The sequence below is a fragment of the Micropterus salmoides genome, unplaced genomic scaffold (genome assembly GCF_014851395.1).
Source record: "Micropterus salmoides isolate LMB-PRFRI ecotype aquatic unplaced genomic scaffold, ASM1485139v1 Ms_hic_scaffold_16, whole genome shotgun sequence".
NCBI classification, from domain to species: domain Eukaryota; kingdom Metazoa; phylum Chordata; class Actinopteri; order Centrarchiformes; family Centrarchidae; genus Micropterus; species Micropterus salmoides.
In genome coordinates, this window is record NW_024040707.1 from 9,516,324 (window position 1) to 9,533,964 (window position 17,641).

At 42.0% G+C, this 17,641-nt stretch overlaps 1 protein-coding gene across 2 annotated transcripts; it reads left to right on the plus strand.

Moving 5' to 3' along the window:
- The first annotated feature begins 1,655 nt into the window (after positions 1–1,655).
- Positions 1,656–15,710, plus strand: si:dkey-70p6.1 (uncharacterized protein LOC570575 homolog). Of its 2 annotated transcripts, none has more exons than XM_038721536.1 (7): positions 1,656–2,064; positions 7,640–7,867; positions 9,003–9,060; positions 9,235–9,313; positions 10,373–10,920; positions 13,379–13,516; positions 14,334–15,710. In XM_038721536.1, the coding sequence occupies exons 2-7, from the start codon at positions 7,734–7,736 to the stop codon at positions 14,871–14,873; spliced, it is 1,497 nt and encodes a 498-aa protein (XP_038577464.1). In that variant the 5' UTR covers positions 1,656–2,064; positions 7,640–7,733; the 3' UTR covers positions 14,874–15,710. The 2 variants fall into 2 exon arrangements, with proteins under 2 accessions (XP_038577464.1, XP_038577466.1); XM_038721538.1 differs by having other exon boundaries at positions 1,657–2,064; positions 10,457–10,920.
- The last annotated feature ends 1,931 nt before the right edge of the window (positions 15,711–17,641 follow it).

Here is a 17,641-nt window from a genome sequence, read left to right on the forward strand (position 1 = left end):
CCTGGAGAGAACCCACACGGACACGGGGAGAACATGCAAACTCCACACAGGGGCAACCAGCAACCTTCTTGCTGTGAGGCAACAGTGCTAACCACCGCACCACCGCGCCGCCCCAATAATAATGATGATAATAATAAATGACACCCTCTATTGGCCAGCTGCCCTTGGTCAGAAATCCTGTTATAGGCTTATTGCCACGTTCCAGACCAGTCGATACTGGGAAATTTCCAAGTTGAAATATCCAACTTCTGACCTCAAATGTTTCAGGTGTATGGTGGTGCATGACACCAAATGTAAACAATAAACATGGCTGACCATGACAAACTTATGTGTCAAAAATCCTCAGCAGTGCACTCGGTGTTAATTAAAAGGATGGTCATTATATTAAAAACAAGTGATAAATATACGTTACTCGTTAACTGTGTGTCCTTCTAGATACATCAGTTGGTAGGGTAAAGTTGTAGGCTATATTTCCAAATGTTTTCACATTTCTGGGCATTTTTAAAATTTTCCTCAAGAACTTTTGGGTAGAAAGATGACTTTCAGAGACTGTTTACTATAAGCTACCTAATAACAATGACAAAATACTTCTACATCAATTTACATGCAGAACAAGTTTTACTATTTGATGCTATTATGTATTATTTTAATTTAATATTTTACTTTGCCTTTTAGTTTATGGTTTACTATTTACAATGTGTTCTTCCATGGGAGCTGCCATTGGTTTGTGACGTCATTCGCCTGCTGCTCATGAAGTCGGGTTTTTCTAGTTGGAAGTCGGAAAAATTTCCCCAGTTCCCAGTAGCCTGGAACGCAGCATTAATTTTGTTACCGATCTTCTGTCTCCCATATAGGCTAATGCTTCTGTTTCTCACGCACCGTGGCACGGAATGACCTTCATACAGCAACACCGTCTTCTTCACCCTGATAGGTAGTTGCTCCTCTTCAGTGCTCTTAAGAGCCAGTAGGTGGTGGTAGAGTGGTGGAGGTATGCTCTAAAGGTGTGTGAGAGTGGCAAGGTTGCAACAAGCAAAGAGCAGGACTTTACTGGAATACATTTAAAATATGCTGTAGATAAATAAAAACTAAATAATGATATTAATATTTCTCAACTCACCTGTATTTGGGCCAACTGTCATTAAAGTGGAAAAGGCAAACGTGTAATATGGAGTCAAACCGGGTTATTAGAGGCTCCTGCAGGGGTCATGAACTTGTTGTGAAGCTTATATTGATCCATTTCCATATAAACTCACTCCCACATTTCAAGAGATCAATAAAGGCACCAACACAGCAACAGTTAGACCTGTTTCTTTGACTAACTCAAGCCAGTATGAGTACTATATCATAACTGTCTCATACATCAACTAGCCTAGGCCTATATGTTTCAGAAAATCAGACAACAATTTCAACGGATCAATTTCACTTTATATTCCTAAAAGTAACCTATAATTTAGACCATGAGTGTTCAAATTGCAGTAGCCCACAGACTCTAAATTGCCCCCTATTTGGCTCTGAAATTAACCAGAGCCTCGTGCACCTTTAGCAGGGACTGAGAAATCCTCATAAACGGGAATCATCCCATTCATTAGACGCAACACCCGCAATTTCCAGTCCTTCCACGAGAGGACGCTAGAATCGAAAGACAAATTTAAAAATTGGGGGGTCTCCAGCTCTGACTGTGTCACATGGAAGCACAGTAGCTGAGCCGAGTGGATGCGAGTACAGATGGAGGGGGCTTGAGGTACTGTGGGGGAGAAACCTGGCACTTGGAGATAATATTGGAGATACAGCGGCGGCGGCGGCGGCGGCGGCAGATAGGCAGGTCAGACACTTCCCAGCCTTCCTTCTGGCTGGGGAGCAGAGGAGCGCGGACGGGGCGCACAAGGGGGTCAGCGGGCGCTCGGAGGATGTCACATGCAATATGCTGCATTCGTGTTTTGTGAAGCCCAAGAAAGCCCAGTTATCGCCGTTGATTGATTATGTTCGCGGAGAGCGCCTGGTCCGAGTGGAAGCAGAAGGAAGCGACCAGGGTTGATGCTGCGCCTTCCAAAATCTCTGAGCTGAGTGAGTACAGGGGTGCTATAGCGCAATGCTCTGTGCCCGTGGCTATGTGACAGGCTGGAGGGAGGGTGGGGAGGTGGGTCATTCATATGTGCCTATAGATTCAGCTCGATAAGCTGCACACACAGTCGGCGCACAGCATCTTTTATTCATCCAAGATATGTAGCCAATACCGTTTTGCATGTTTTCCTTTGTACTCGCCCTGTTTTCTCTCTCTCTCTTCTTCTATCTCCACTGGTCATACATTTAACACACAGACACGTGTGCACCCACCTCAGCGTTACTGCATTGCCCTTTTGCGATTTAAGCCCCAAATAACGGATTCATCAGACAACTTCGTTGTGAATTAGTATGGGGAAGGCGCAGGGAGCTTCCAATCACGCGTTTCTTCTGCGTAACATCCCTGCCGACTGTGAAGCATAAAGATAATTAACGATAGACCTTCCGTTAACGTTTGTACCCCCCACCCCCTCTCCACCTTTCTCCCTCCTTCACTCATAAACAGGGGGGTGTGGGGAACTGGCTTTGTCGTGTAAGTTGCCAGCTGACCTCGGGGACACCACGTCTTTTAACCATTCTCACTTTGATCTGGAAATGAATCGGAAACGCTTTGATGATTACAGAAGAAAAGGAGGAAAGAATCTCTGGCGCTACAGGCTTAACAAAAAAAAACATGATAAAAGCAGACTGCATCAGCCTGAAATTCTTCATTTTCTGTGACCATTCCCCCCCCCGCCTCAAATCACACCCTGCATGCTTCTACTGTCTCAGCCGGCATCATTTGAAACCTGTTGTCACCAGCATCACTGCAGTTTGAGGTGTCAGAGCCCAGAGGCGCGGCGAGCCGGGCAAGCCGAACCGTCAACCATGGTGTGTGACTGATGCCTGCCGAGTGGGTGCCATCATGAGCCAACATACATACCCACCTCCCCTGTTACACATAAGCCCCTCATGGAGGATTTCTTTATTGTACATAACAGGCCCCCAGTGGAAAAAACATGATGCTGAATTCCCCTTTTAACTTTCAGCATCTCTGATGTTGTTCCGCCGTTTCAAGGTCCCCCCACTCTGTCAAAGCTGCTGGAAAGGATGTGAATCATGTGATCACAAGTCATTATAATTATTCTTTCATTTGCTGTGGATAATGTCAGGCGGTTTGTATCATAGGCAGCGTTGCCACAGATAAAGACAGAGCCTCAGCTTTTCTTCCTCACAGGGGCATGGTTAATCGTTGTTGCAAGCAAACATTTGACCTAATTCACATTCTCACACAATAGCAGTCTCCTCTCTCACCCCCCATCTCTCTCTCTCTCACACACACACACACATACTCACTCACACACACTGCTGTTATTTGTGTCACACAGAGGGTGAGGGGTTTTTTTTGCTCCACATGAACTCCCAGGTGGTTTATCAAAACCTGAGCAGATTCGGGAGAGGCGACTGCTGGCTGGGTTTGTGGAAAGGAGCTCCAGTATTATTAATAATGAACACACATGTAAATGCAATGCTTGTTCCTAGAAAATTAAAGGCCTACTGGTATTTATTGCAACAGCATGGGCTAAATGTGTTCCCACAAAATGCATTTTAAAGGGGATTACACCACAATTGCTTGCTTGAATTTATGGCCTCTTCAGGTGCCTCCAGCAGAAAACATGTGTTTTATTGTCTGAAAAAGTTAGAGTATGATCATTTGTTTTGTTTAAAAAGAAGTAGAAGAAAATATGATCTGATGATTTGATTGGCCAGTTGTGTCACCAATCATGTTTCACACTTTCTTTAAAGACATTTAATTGTTGAGATTAGATCCAAGTCAACAGGTGATGTGTTTTTTATCAATTATTCAGTCATCAATAGCACTGCAGCTAAAGGCTAATTTTCTTGATTAATCGATTTTGGTATAGAACACCAGAGAACAGTGAAAAATCTCCTAAGGCTTTGTTTTCAAATGTCTTAAATTGTTTGTTGGTGTTGTTTTTAATAAAAAACATCATCCATTCTCTAGATCCAGCTTCTCCAATGTGAGGATTTTTCTCTGTTTTATGTATTTGTTAACTGGATCAATCAGTCAACAATAAGAAGATGCGTTTTTTCACTATTATTGTTTATAGACTTATTGATTCATCGATTAACCATGGAAATTAACAGATTTATCAGTAATTTTTTTTTTATTTTTTAGCAATATAGCTTGAAAAATTACGTAAACAACTAATCGATCATCAAATAGCAATCGACTAATCAGTTAGTTGAACTAATTGTTACAGCTCTGCGGTCATCCACGTTGTGGCGGTTGAGACCCAAACTTACATCCATTCATTCATGTGTCTTATAGAGCTGCAATGATTAGTTAATCAACAGAAAAAGTATCTGCACCTATTTGATAGTTTTACTTCATTTTCAAAGTAAAAATGATCAAACATTCCTCAGTTACAGCTTGTCGTTCGTGAGGATTCATTGCTTTTCTTTGTCTCATGTGATGGCAAATTCAGTATTTTTAGTATTTCGGCCTGTTTTGATGACATTTGCCTTGGGCTTTCGGAAACTGTGACATTTTTCATGGCTCTCTGGTGTTTTATGGAACAAAACATTAATTGAAAAAGTATTTGGCAGATTAATCAATGATAAAAACAATCATTAGCCGTCCTAGTCTCCTGTTTGTCCACTGATTCAAGAAGAGAAAATAATATACAAGGAATAAAGGGAAATCTATATGTTTTTTCTATTCAGAAAAATAATCTAAGCTCAGAGGTCCACTTGATAGTTTTTAGAGCTTTCAAATGCATTTTATAGTGTTTATTTGCTGATATTTTGATGCACTTACTGTTCCCTAGGGATTATTTATATAATTATTACTTTAAAAAAATTTACAGTACAATACATGGGATTTAGTGAAGAAACCAGATATTAATGATTGATGATGTTCCAGTTTCCTTGACACATAAGGCCCCTTCTTAGTGTAAATAGCCTTCTGGTCTGTGATACATGGTCAGGGCAACACCTGGAAAATCTGCACCTGCAGTTTGTAACAAGCACACCAAGCTCCACAAGCAAGGGGGGTGGGGGGCCCCTCTGTGGCCGAGGGAGTGGGGGCTTTGTTTAGCAGAAAAGCAGCCAGGGGAGGGCCATTTCTTGCTCTTGCTCTGAGCGCTACGTCCAATTGGTTGGCTCTGACGAGGCAGCTCTAGGGCCAGAGATTACACTGCAGTGCTGAGGCGTCACTCTGGCTGAACACCGCAGCCGGAGGCAGGGGGATAGCGGCAGAAAAGAATGGGTGGGGAGGTGTGGACACACTCAGTGAGACAGGGAAGGGAAGGGAAGGGGAGGAGAGCTGGGAACCTTTTTGGGAAATGTGACAGCATCTTCTTATCATCTACTTTCAGCGTATTCAAACACCTGCCACAGGACTCCCACACACATCTTCCTCCCCTCCTCTCTCTCCTTTCTATTCCTCCACACCTATACCTTTCCCCTTTCTTCTCTCTCATTACCTTCTCCATCTCTACTCCTCGGCTCTGTTGTCAAATCAGCACAGATATAATTACACTGACACTGTAAATTAGATGATTGTTGCGTCATAGGTGCAAATGGTTCTTTAAAACAATCATATTATAGAACATATTAATAGAAATTATAGTGGGGATAATGTCAATGAGGAAACAAGGCAGTTCCTCTCTGGTCAGGATGCCCTGAACTTAAAAAGAAAACTACAAGGAGCGTGCAAAGAACCTGCGAGACATCCGTGGGTGAAATGTGGTGCAAATTGGATTTCATGCTGAGAAGAGTTGGGTTTATGGCTGGATCTGCTAAAAGAAATGCAAATTACCAAAGTCTGCAAAACTTTTACCACGTAGAGAGCCTGATAAACTTCTGTCTCTATGCTGTCTGTTCTAATAGAAAAGCAGATACATAAAGTACATAAGTAATGTCTGTCAAATAATATGCTCACTGTCATAGTGAAGAAGAAACAGTCACAAAGAACAAAATAAAAAATCAGGGAAGACAATTCCACATGGATAAAACGTCAACATTAAAAAGGGGCAGTGAATTGTACTGTGCGGACCAGTGATATTGCAGCTATAGAAGACCACGCCCTCTACCAAGAAAAAAACAAACTACAATATGGGTTATTTGCATAACTTTAGTGAGGTTTATCTAGCAATTTGTTACTAAAACATAATGAAGCCCTAATTAAGTTCAACCAAATTACAAAGTCACGGATCAATGATTTTAGAGAAGAGGAAACATACCAGCAATTCACGTTTTGGATGTTTAATTTTTTTTAAACTTTATTAGGCCTCCTAGCTTTACAGATCTCTACTGTGAAGCTAAAACGAGACTATTTGAGCAGATCACTATGTTGGCTTCAGAAATGCCCACTCATGTTGTGATTTCTCCTGAAAAACAGCAAGGTATCCAAGCCTCTGGCAGGCTGTCAGAGAAGATGTACATTGTACGCCAGGCTACAGACAAATTGTTAAAGTAATTGGACTGTGAAGATTAAATTCTGTCTGGAAGGAAAGGATCTATGTAGAATCCAATACTAAAGTCCGTTGTTCAAGGATTTGATCATCAGTGAGGAGGATTGAGGAAGAGATTGTCTAAAAGTACAAGATCCATTATAGACTGTTGTGTTTGAAAGAAAATCTGTAGTTGTAAACTGAATAAATATATGAGAGTACATGTACAGACAGTTAGGTATTATCATCCCGAAACTTCAGTTCAGCAAGACTTTGGACAAAACTAGGCGGTTTATTTTCCCGCAATCTGCCATTCAGTCTTGTTGTTGCTGATGGACAAGTGACAAACACACATGAAAACACAGTCACAGTAGACAGATGGCACGATTTGACAGAGATTAGAACAGGCTTTTTGCTTGGTCTTTTTGTTACGGCTCTGTGTTTGTATTGTTTACTTCAAACATATTACACTGCCAAATGTGAAATTGTCTGGCAAGCAGCAAGAAGTAGAGGAGAAGCAAGAAAGATGTTTCTTTTCTGCTCTCTCTGCTTTCATACTTGTCTCCTTAAGTGTTTCAGGTTACTCTGCCTGCTGGCATGTTCAGCTTTGCCATGACTCATCGTATCTTCTCAATATATATGTTTGTTTGTGTTTGAATGGTTAAAAACATAGGAAATTTGTAATTACCCATATGCATCCGAGCTGCTTCCTGAAAAACAGATTAGCAGTAGATTCTGAGGGAATACAGTTCAGATATAGAATTTGTTTCTGGTTTATTTCAGTTTGTTGAATATATGTATGATTGCTGGATTACTTTAAGTACTAGCTCACTTTTCAATCTAACTGAAAATCTTTGCCGGTGAGCAGGTATGTCTATGTGACACACAAAGTACCATAATCCCTCAAACAAGGTTAAGCAGAAGCACATGCCGGAGGCGTAATGTCTGTTCCCTTCACTGCTTCAGCGCTGGACGGGACTTCTAACTCTTCAAACTGCCGCTTTCCTTCTGCTTTTTGCAGTGTGAATAGTTTAACTTCTGGTTCTGCTGCTTTGTTAACCTCCTAAATAAAGGTTAGATAATTTTGTAATTAAGCACCACTCTGTGCCTTCTCACTGCAGATCCCAGTGAGACTGTGGCACTTCCCTGCGTGCATGAATTGTAAGGGCGTGAGTGTGAGTGTGTGTGAGAGCAAGTGAGCGCCAGCGCTCCCACATGGCCTCCATGCAGGACGGGCTGAACTTCACGGCTCCTCCCTACGGCAAGGTCCTGCTGCTGGGTGCTATCGCTGCTGCCTCAGCCTTTGTTGTCACGATCCTCATCGTGGTGCTCTGCGTGGGCTGCCAGAGGTGAGAGCAGGCACTGTGCACGCACGTATGACCACACACACACTGATACACACGTGTGCTCATTTGCATTTGCAGAACACTTTGAATATTTACACACACCAGTGGTGGAATAGGTAATCAGGTCTTTACTTAAATAAAGTTAACAATACAAATAAGTGAAAATACTTCATTACAAAGTCCTGCATTCGAAATCTTACTTAAGTAGAAGTACAGAAATATTGTCAGCAAAATGTACTTTAAATATCTAAAGTAATGGTCCTGCAGTACAACGTTGCCTGTGATTGATGTATTATTATAGAGAACTTTATTAGACTGTTAATATTGATGCATCTGTACAGTTTATGCATGCATTTTACTGTTGTAGCTGGTTGATGTGGAGCTAGTTTACCTAAGATACATACATCAGTTTGGTAGTTTAGCCCAGTGGGTCCCAACCTACGGATTGAGCCCCTCCAAAGAGCCACAACATAAGTCTGAGGGGTCATGAGATGATTAATGGGAGAGGAAAGAAGAAAACTTTCAGATAGACCAACATTTATTTGTTTGTTATTTGTACTTTTCACTAATCTTTGATTTTATTTAATTTTTTTGAAATATTGGATCATTTAACCTTCTGATGTTTTACCATTAAGTTCAGACGAGAAATCACCCATAGACATTTGAAATGTGACAAGGGGCCCCCACTAGACACTGATTTTTCAAAAGAGGTGACAACACAAAAAGGCCAGAACAACTGGTTTAACCCATAACAACTAATTGTATTTTATAAGCTTATCATATTACTATTTTAAATGTAAAATATTAATCTGGAAAATAACCTCTATCTATAACTGTAAAATGAATGTAGTGAGAAAAAAGTATATTTCCCTCTGAATTGTAGTGGAGTAGAATTATAATGTAGCAAAAATTGGAAATACTCAAGTAAAGTATCTCAAAATTGTACTTAAGGACAGTACGTGAGTAAATGTACTTCATTACTGTCCACCACTGGCAGGCCCACACACGTGCACAGTCATTAGATGACTCATACACACATGGACTGTGACTCAAACTCTGCACATGCACACATTCACAAAGAAGTGCATCACAGTAGTAAGTGTCAACCTGTGTGACATAGCGGTTGTGTTCACCACAGGAAAGGGAAGACACACAATGTTCCTGGCGAGGGTGGAAAACACCGTCTCATGGACATGGTAGGTATCAAGAAACATGCTCCTCCATGTTCTTTTTTTGTTTTTTTGTGTTGCAGCAGAGGTAGCTGAAGCAACTCAATTCACCAGGGAACAATATCATTCAGAGGACATCTCTTCAGTCTTAATTAGTGTTTAACTGGCCCTGTGTGTGTGTGCGTGTGTGTGTGTTGTCAGGGTATACTCAGGCAGTCGAAGCTCCGGTCCATCAGTAAATCAGACACTGAGATGAACAAGATGACCTGCAATGGCAAAAGTGAGTGCATCTTTCACATACAAATTCTGACCTGTGTGTTCTGTAAATAGTACCTCCGTGTTGTTTGGTGAAAACCTTGTTTCTCCTAAAAGTCAACTCTTCTGGAACTAAACAATCTGGTGTTGTTTTAGCTGCATGACAAAGCACTTTTGGCATCGCTGCCAGAGAATTTGGGGGGAATTTTCTGAGCCGCAGGGGTTGAAAATTGTTCTCAACCACTTGAGCATGAGATTTTTCATCTTATATGAGAGCATAATAAAACAGAGACAGTCGAGATACAAAGTTTTCACCCAACAGAATCAACGTGGTGTGTGAAATGGAAAAATGGAAAATCAATTGGAATATTTAGCAGCAGATCAATAGTGTGACAAGTAAATGCGTCAATGGAACAATCATCCACAGATAAATCGAACTGTAACATGTTCTGATCTGTCTGGTTTAGCTTTATCCTCATTAATTAATGCCAGGCTAGAGTCCTGTAATAAAGCAAATAAATATTTAGGTATATGTTTAACATTTGCACCGATCTTTGATCAGTTCTTTTGTCCACATGCTCAGTATCTGATCCGGCCCTAAATTCATGCAAAACCTTCTGTAAATCTGTAATCAAATTTAAGTACACTTTAGAAGAGAAATTTACCCTAAAACAGAATTCACCTTACATTTACAGCTTAGTCTTATTCCACTGGACTGTTCAATCTTGATTTGTGAACACGCATCTCTCTCTCTCAAAGACAGAAATCAGAGAGCCAAGACAAGTCCTGGAGCTCCATCACTGACAGTCAACAGGGAACTATGTTTGTGGGCACTGTGACAGTAGCCTGAGAGGGTTTGAAGAAATATAAGCATATGTCCTACTTCATTTTTGTCCTGCTTCCACTGCAGTGGAATAAAGTCAATTTGGATGCATTTTCTCAAACATCTACGTCAGCTCCCAGTTTACTGTCTGCGCCAGATTTTCCTGTTACCAGTGAGAGATTTATTCATGTTCGAAATGTTTGCTGAACTGTCCAGTGCATGAGGAGTAAACGTATGTGAATTCTGTTTTATGGTGGACAGAGGCATCTAAAGAGAAACGTCCAGCAAGCATGGACCTTCTACTGCTGCTCAGCCGCCGGTCTAACTCTGATCTCCGTTCTCAAGGCAGGCAGCTTCCTCAGATCCCCTCTGGGACTGGAGAGGAGGGAGAGCACACTTACTCTGAGGTGGGCCGACGCTCCTCCACCACACGTACCGACGATGCCCTCTACGCCATGGTAGGCAGGGCCGGGCAGACAGACACTCCAGCCCCTCCGGCAGTCCCCGCAAACACTCCGGCGCCCCCGGACCCAGACGGGGATGTGGAAGGAGGGCTGCCTGAACCTGAGGCCCAGGTCATGTCTCCCCCTCATCCTCAGGAGACGGCCGAGTATGCCTGTGTCAGGAAGCTGAGGAAGGCCGACAAGGCACCACAAAAGAGGGACAGTGGGACGGATATGGGGGTGCCTCCAGCGCCACCTCCACGACACGCTCCGCCATCACATCCTGCTCCTCCTCCACCACACCCCCACAGCACAAAGTTGCCCCGTAGAAACGTGGACGCCTTCAACGTCCCGGCATTCCCAAAGGTTGGTGGAGGAACTTTTTTTGTATCTGATGATTTAAAAGAGTTCATATAATGTTTTGAAGTTCATACAATGGAACAGTAGTTAGACAAGGATAAGGGACACTTAGTAATAGCTTTGTCCGGAACATGAGATTCAGTTCTCATTAAGTGGACCTTATGTTAAGATTGTTTAAGGAAAAAAGTTCTTATACAGGGTGAATTTGGTTTTAACATTGTGCCATTTAGGATATAAGCAAGTAATTATTAACCTTTAAAACACATCATTTCAGGTGATGGAGCATTGACAGATTTTTTTTTGAGATGTGGGCTTGAATTAGATTTTTTTTATATGTTTCTTAAATGTGACATAATTCCCACATAAATAACACGTAATAAGTCTCTCATAATGTTGATGATCTTGTACAGGATTCTGTTTTATGGGCTGAGGGAGGTCAGCAAGTGATGACTGGAGAGGGAGAGAAGGTTTAGAGCTAAGGTGGGTCGCTAGTGGTTTTGCAGAGGTCTGACTGGAGCAGGTAATGAGATCATACAAAGCAGATTAAGACTGAGTCGATGCCTTGTACACTGAGGGTCATTGATTTTTAGGGTAAAATTGTCAATTTATTTATCCAGGCTATTGGCTTGATGGATGGCCATTCAGAATGATTAACTGGATGTGTTGTGATAGTTTAATACAGACATTCATGCTCCTCAGAGGAAAAGTCCTACTGGCTTTGGTGATGCCCTGACTCTTCCAATAGCGCCATCATGAGGTTCACATTTGTGTTTTTTAGTAAAATATCTTCGCAACCATGGGATCGATTGTTATGAAATGTGTTCCTCCGCTTAGGGTGAATTGCTAATAACTTTGGTGATCCTCAAGCTTTTCATCTATTGCCATTATCAGGTCCAATTTTTAATAGTCCAAGACTTTGGTTTATGACTAAACTCCTGCAAAATGAATGCTTCATCAGCCTGAGCTGTAGTTGGTCGTGTACTTGTGGTTAGTGCTATTTAGCAAACATGCCAACACATCAAACTGAGATGGGGAACATGGTAAACAATATAACTGTTAAACATCAGCATGTTAGCATTATCACTATGATAAAGCTATGATCTCTATTCTGGTGTTAGCGTTTAGCTAAGTAGAGTCTCACAGAGCTGCAAACATGGCTGTAGACTCAAAAAAACAAAAAAATACAAGGCTGCGTTGTTTCTGGTACAAGTGAGATGTAAAATACAATCCTTAAAGTCCACTTTGAGTAACAGATCCGTTTAAGGTCTTATTTTTTTAATCTGTGGTTGGGACAATTACCTGGTAAGCAGTAAAAATATAGCGTTCATATTACAATGCACACTTTGATTGGCCACTGCAGAACCATACCAGATGTCACTTTTAGTCAAGTTCAGCCAGGTTCAGCTTTTTTGCTGGACGACCCTGTGTTTTTTGCTGTTGACGTCACGCTGGCACCCCCTCTGCATCGGCGGACTGGCCTCTAGAGTCGGTCTGAAGGCGGCCTTAGTCTTGTTTAAACACACATACAGTGGTGTAAAAAGTCTCTGAGATCTTTGTTCTGATTGTCATGCTCAGATTTTTTTTGCTTCCTGCACTGACATGTGTTACAAATAACTTTGCGATGATTGCTTAATTCTGTAGTTCTTTGTCAGCATCAGTATGATATATTCAAATGCAGTTTCTAGTCCAGGTGCAGCAAGCAGGAGCTGGAGAGTATTTCTGTCAGATTTCCTGTTGATGCTGCAGAGGATCCACACAGTTGTAATTGTGCCAGTGTTGCAGTTTTCTCTGCACTTGGCTACATCATGCATGGTGTTGTGATATGTTAGCACTTCTGTAGACATTTCTTTGAAGTCCAGGCTGTGAGCTGTGTTTATTTGTTGAAGAGTTCTTAGTGATAGTGGGGTATTTCTGCTCTCAGCAGTGTCACCTCCTCCATATGTTCGCAGCAGCAGGAGTGTAGGCAGACGGTCTGATTTTACTGTGGATATAAAGCTTTGTGCTCCCCTCTAGGTGACAGTGGGAGACCATTTGCTGCCCTGTGTGAGGTCAGCAAGGTTGCGCTTTCTGCTGTGACCTGAGTTCAGTAGCACGCACAGTTCACAGGGCTTACATGTGTACGCAGTCTGCTCGCAGGGCTGTTCGCCACTGATTTTCTTGTGGATGATGCAACATGTTGAAATTGAGTCATCCAGAATATAAGCACATGGTTCCTCACCATACAAGCTCCACCTTCCAGGGAAAATCTTTTCAATACTGTATGAAATCCATCCAATACATTTCTAATGCCTGCTCCAACTGTGCTACAACACTTTTGCATGTTTAAAGTGGCTAATTTGTCTTTTATGAACCCCATTGGGTCGGTTTTCAGAATGCAGTTTTTATATTCACAAATACTCAAAGAAGACACGCATGATCATGGGAGAAGCTCTGCCCCAAATGTAATTTCTTGTTCTGTTGACAGGAAGTGATGTTTATGGGCAACGGAGAGCAGTATATCTGGAAGCCTCCAGAGGATGAAGAGATGCTCATGCACCAAAATAAAGCCCTGGGACCGTTGGGTGCTCACACAGTGGAGAATATACAACCGTCTGCTGCTGTGGTGAGCGAGGACTCTTCAGTCTGTGCATCAGCCTATCTGTTAAATTACTGTGTAGAAGCTCTCCTTTCCCAGTGTTCCCCTTAAATGTACCATTAGATTTAATATTAACTTTAATATTAGACAAAACATTTTTACACATTATTTTACAGTATCCAGTAATTCACTCACTTATTTTGCTCTTAAATTGATTTAATTCAGTCCCAGTTTGTGCCTCTCATGTACTGAATTGCCAGTGCATTTTTTAGTCATAGAGCTAAGCATCTCTTTCTGAAGAATAAATACCTGGCAGTTTTTTTTATACTAAGAAGGTCGTTTGTATATTTGTTCTGAAGGTATTTCAAGAATACTCAAAGACTCCTTTAACCCTCTGGATGAAAAAAAATCCAACAACAAATCAGTCTGCTGCACAATAAAAAAAGATTTTGAACGCATTTTCCAAACTACAACTCTATTTCATAATTCAAATAAATGGAAAGGAGATATGTCCTTTCTGGCTACCTTGGCACAATAACTTCCTAGTGACTCTGCCTGGCAACCTCAGGTGACAATAAGCACTTAACTCCCCATTAAACCACAAGTTGTCATTTACACTTCAGTTGTACAGATTAAACAAACAGCATTAATTAGTGAGCTTTAAAGGTGCTGTTAGGAAGATTTTGTCACCTTTGGACAGCGCCAGGCTAGCTGTGTCCCTGTTTCCAGTCTTTATGCTAAGCAAACTCCAGCTTCATATTTAATGTACCTATATGAGAGTGAAATTGATAATTTAACCCTTGCTTCAGTACAGCAGCTTCAGTAATGTGTTGTTTGACTGCAGGTGGCTGAGATGTACTCGAAGGTGTGTAAACCAGGAAAGAAGAAGAGAGCTGTGCCGGGGTCTCCCCCAGCAAATCCTGGCTTCCGGACCTTGGGTCGTGGTGACCGGGACCGAGACCGGGATGGGGGGTTTAGTGTAGTGGTCAAACCCCAGACGTGGGCCCTTCAGGAGGGGAAAGCAGTTGGAGGGCCCCTTGACGACCACTGCTATGAGTCCATCGGGACAGAGGAGTGTGATCCAGCCTACGAGAACATGGAAGGTGGAGGAGCCTGGAAGCGAGAGAGGCCCCCCAACACGTGTGCCACCCTGCGGCCGAGGAGGAAGAAAGCCCAGCAGCCCTTGCAGCAGCAACAGCCCCCTCCACCGCCGCCGACACAGCAGACCCCCAAGTTACAGCACCTGCCTGCCAAAGCCCTGCTGCTGCCGGGGGAGAACCTGTACGAGAGCATCGGTGACCTGAAGCAGGGCTCCGCCACCTCCAGCACCACCACCATCTTCACTTTCAACGACGGCATGGAGATGTATGTAACAGGGCTCTGAGGCGGCGGCTGCACTGTGACCCCTATCCTTCCAACACAAGGAGCTGAGCCAACACCATGAGGAGTGACGGCTGAGCCCCTGTCATGCTCACCCACACATACTGTTTACATTCAAGTCATAACATCATGCCTTTCACAGGCTCTGGAGGCCTTGGGGCAAAAATGTTGATCTGTTATGACCTGGGCTGAATACAAAGTCCAATCTATAAACCTTATAAGGAATCCAAAGGTAGAGAATAATAAATGAGCACAAGACCATTGCAGAGCAATCTGTACAGTAGGTAACAGTAGCACTTCTATTTTACTGATACATATGTGCAAAGCACAATAAAGTAAAAAGCCTAAATTCTTCCTTAATTTTAGCGGGTAAAAATAGTTGTTGACCTGGTCCTAGCAGGACTCCTATTTGGGGAAAAGGCACAGCATTGTGTGGAATCTTTTGGTAGCACTTAGTCTGTCATGAACAGGCCTTCCCTGTAGTTAGTCAAGATGTGATTCAGGACGGAATTTAAATGATATAAAGGAATGAATTACTTAATCAAAAAACTTGAAAGCTCAGGGACCAAGAGAATCAATTATGAGAGTATTATAACAAAAACTGCACACATTTTGCATTCCTCCTAAAAGCTTCGACTAATTTAGACCATCATCGTATTTGAAAATCGACCAGATAGTTCCCTCCGTCTTGTTTTGTTTCATCTTACACGGACTGACCACTGTCTCCACTGCCGTCTGTAAATTAAGTGTTTTACTTTGTTGATCCTGTTTCTGCACTTTGCCTGCTACAAGTTGCATGCTAAAAAAAGTTAAAAAAAAATAAAAAAAATATCAAGCACTGTCATGTGGTACCGCTATATGAATGTTTTTTTTCTATTGTTGTTGGTTGTTTATTTCTTTTTAGTGTGTTGCTTTATTCCTCTGTAGAGCTCAAAGCCAGTTAGATTAAGGATGTCTTTGGCTAGGTAGGACATCCTTTGCCTGTCACACAGAGTACAGGTGAAGCAAGACTTAAGAGAACTGTTCGAGTCCTAAAAGTGGAGACAGTCCACTCACCACCATCACCCCCCCCCCCCCCCTCTGCTCAGTCCTCACTTATATCTGTGGACCGTTCATCTACATAGTCCCTGCCTTGTGGTCATAATGAATCTGCTTGGGTTTCACCATAGTGCAGCTTGGAAAGCTACAGTAGAACTGATGTGTACTAGCAAACGTCATGTTTCATCATCACTCCATCTCCTCTCTGTTATCAGTGTTAAAAATATTGCAGAAATGACAAAAATGTGAAGCAAATGGTTCGCTAAGCAGCAGAGTATCACCCCGAGGATAACACGCTCAAAATTACATCCACAATCCGGGACAGTAATGATGATTTCATTTGACCAAATATCCCCAGCAAACAATGTGATTATACTGTATGTTGATGCAATGTGTATGTACATTACAAAAGAGAAAGAATAATAAATATATCATCAGTGTCAAGAAATCTATCTTTTTCTATTATGTTTAATTGTGTTTTGGAATGACTTATCTTGTGACACAAACTGCAAAAACAGCTGCAATGTAAATCTTCAGTGTATTCTGTTTGTTGTTTTTGAAGCCATGAAGCTACGGTGTGTTCTTGGAAAGCCCAGCTAAGTTAAATGTGGCAGCTACTGTTGTGTGTTTGCTATTCAGACTACAGGGTCTTGTACTCAGAAGCGTGTAATTAAGTGCTAAGTGCAAAAGATTGTAATGTTTTATATCAAGATTACTATTCATGAAATGTCAGTCAAGTTTATACTTTTGTAATAAAGTGGCACTTTAAAGAAAAGATGTTTTATCTCATAGTGTCAGTTATTAAAATTGAGAGAAAGCAGAATTTGCTGAGTGATGCTGATGAAGACCTTTTCTAAGGCCTTAATATCACCAAGAGTTCACTTTGCCATCTACTACAGACGGATCAAGGACTCTTTTTTTGTATTTAATCCCTTTTCTTCTGTTCTCAAAAGCTGCCTGTAGATTCATGTCTTCAGTGCAACCAAAGGAAATCTTAACATACCTGTGCACTTGTATTGTTAGGGTCAAATTATTTAAAAAATGTGTAATATTTTCATGTTTTATCTTACATCTAAAGCTTGCTTCTTCTACTGTCCCTTGCTTCTTTTGTGTACAATCTTACAACCTCATTCCACATGGAGTATGAGTGTGTACGTGCGTGTGTGTGCCTGAGTAGCCTTCCCATGTTTTTTTTATCTGTGTGAATGTCTGTGTGCACGTGCACATGTGCCTGAGTAGCGGGGTCCGAGTCTGAGTAGCTGTGTGTGTGTGTGTGTGTGTGTGTGTGTGTGTGGGTGGGGGGGGAGAAAAAAAAAATAGGTCACCCCCTTAAAACAAAAAGCTTGCAGTCAACATCGCAACCGTCTGCTGAATTTTCATTGGTGGGCTAGTCTCCATGGTAACAGGTTAACCTTGAGGCAGTAGTCACATGGGCGAGCGAGTCTTCTGCTGTCTTGGAGAATACAGCGTGCGTCGTATGACATCCGTGATCACAGTGTCACACGCTTGGTGAGGAGCTATTGCACAAAAAAAAAAATAAAACACACAACCCCTGAAACAAACGTGCAGGAGATGCTGTAGGTGTGAAGATGATCCAACATTCACAGCTTATGTGATGTGTTAACCTCACTGTGAGGAGTATGAATGGCTGAATAAACACATGAATGAGACTGCCAGATTCATTGAAGGTACATGACGGTGAAAAGACACAGGATAATACCGAGCATAAGGTCA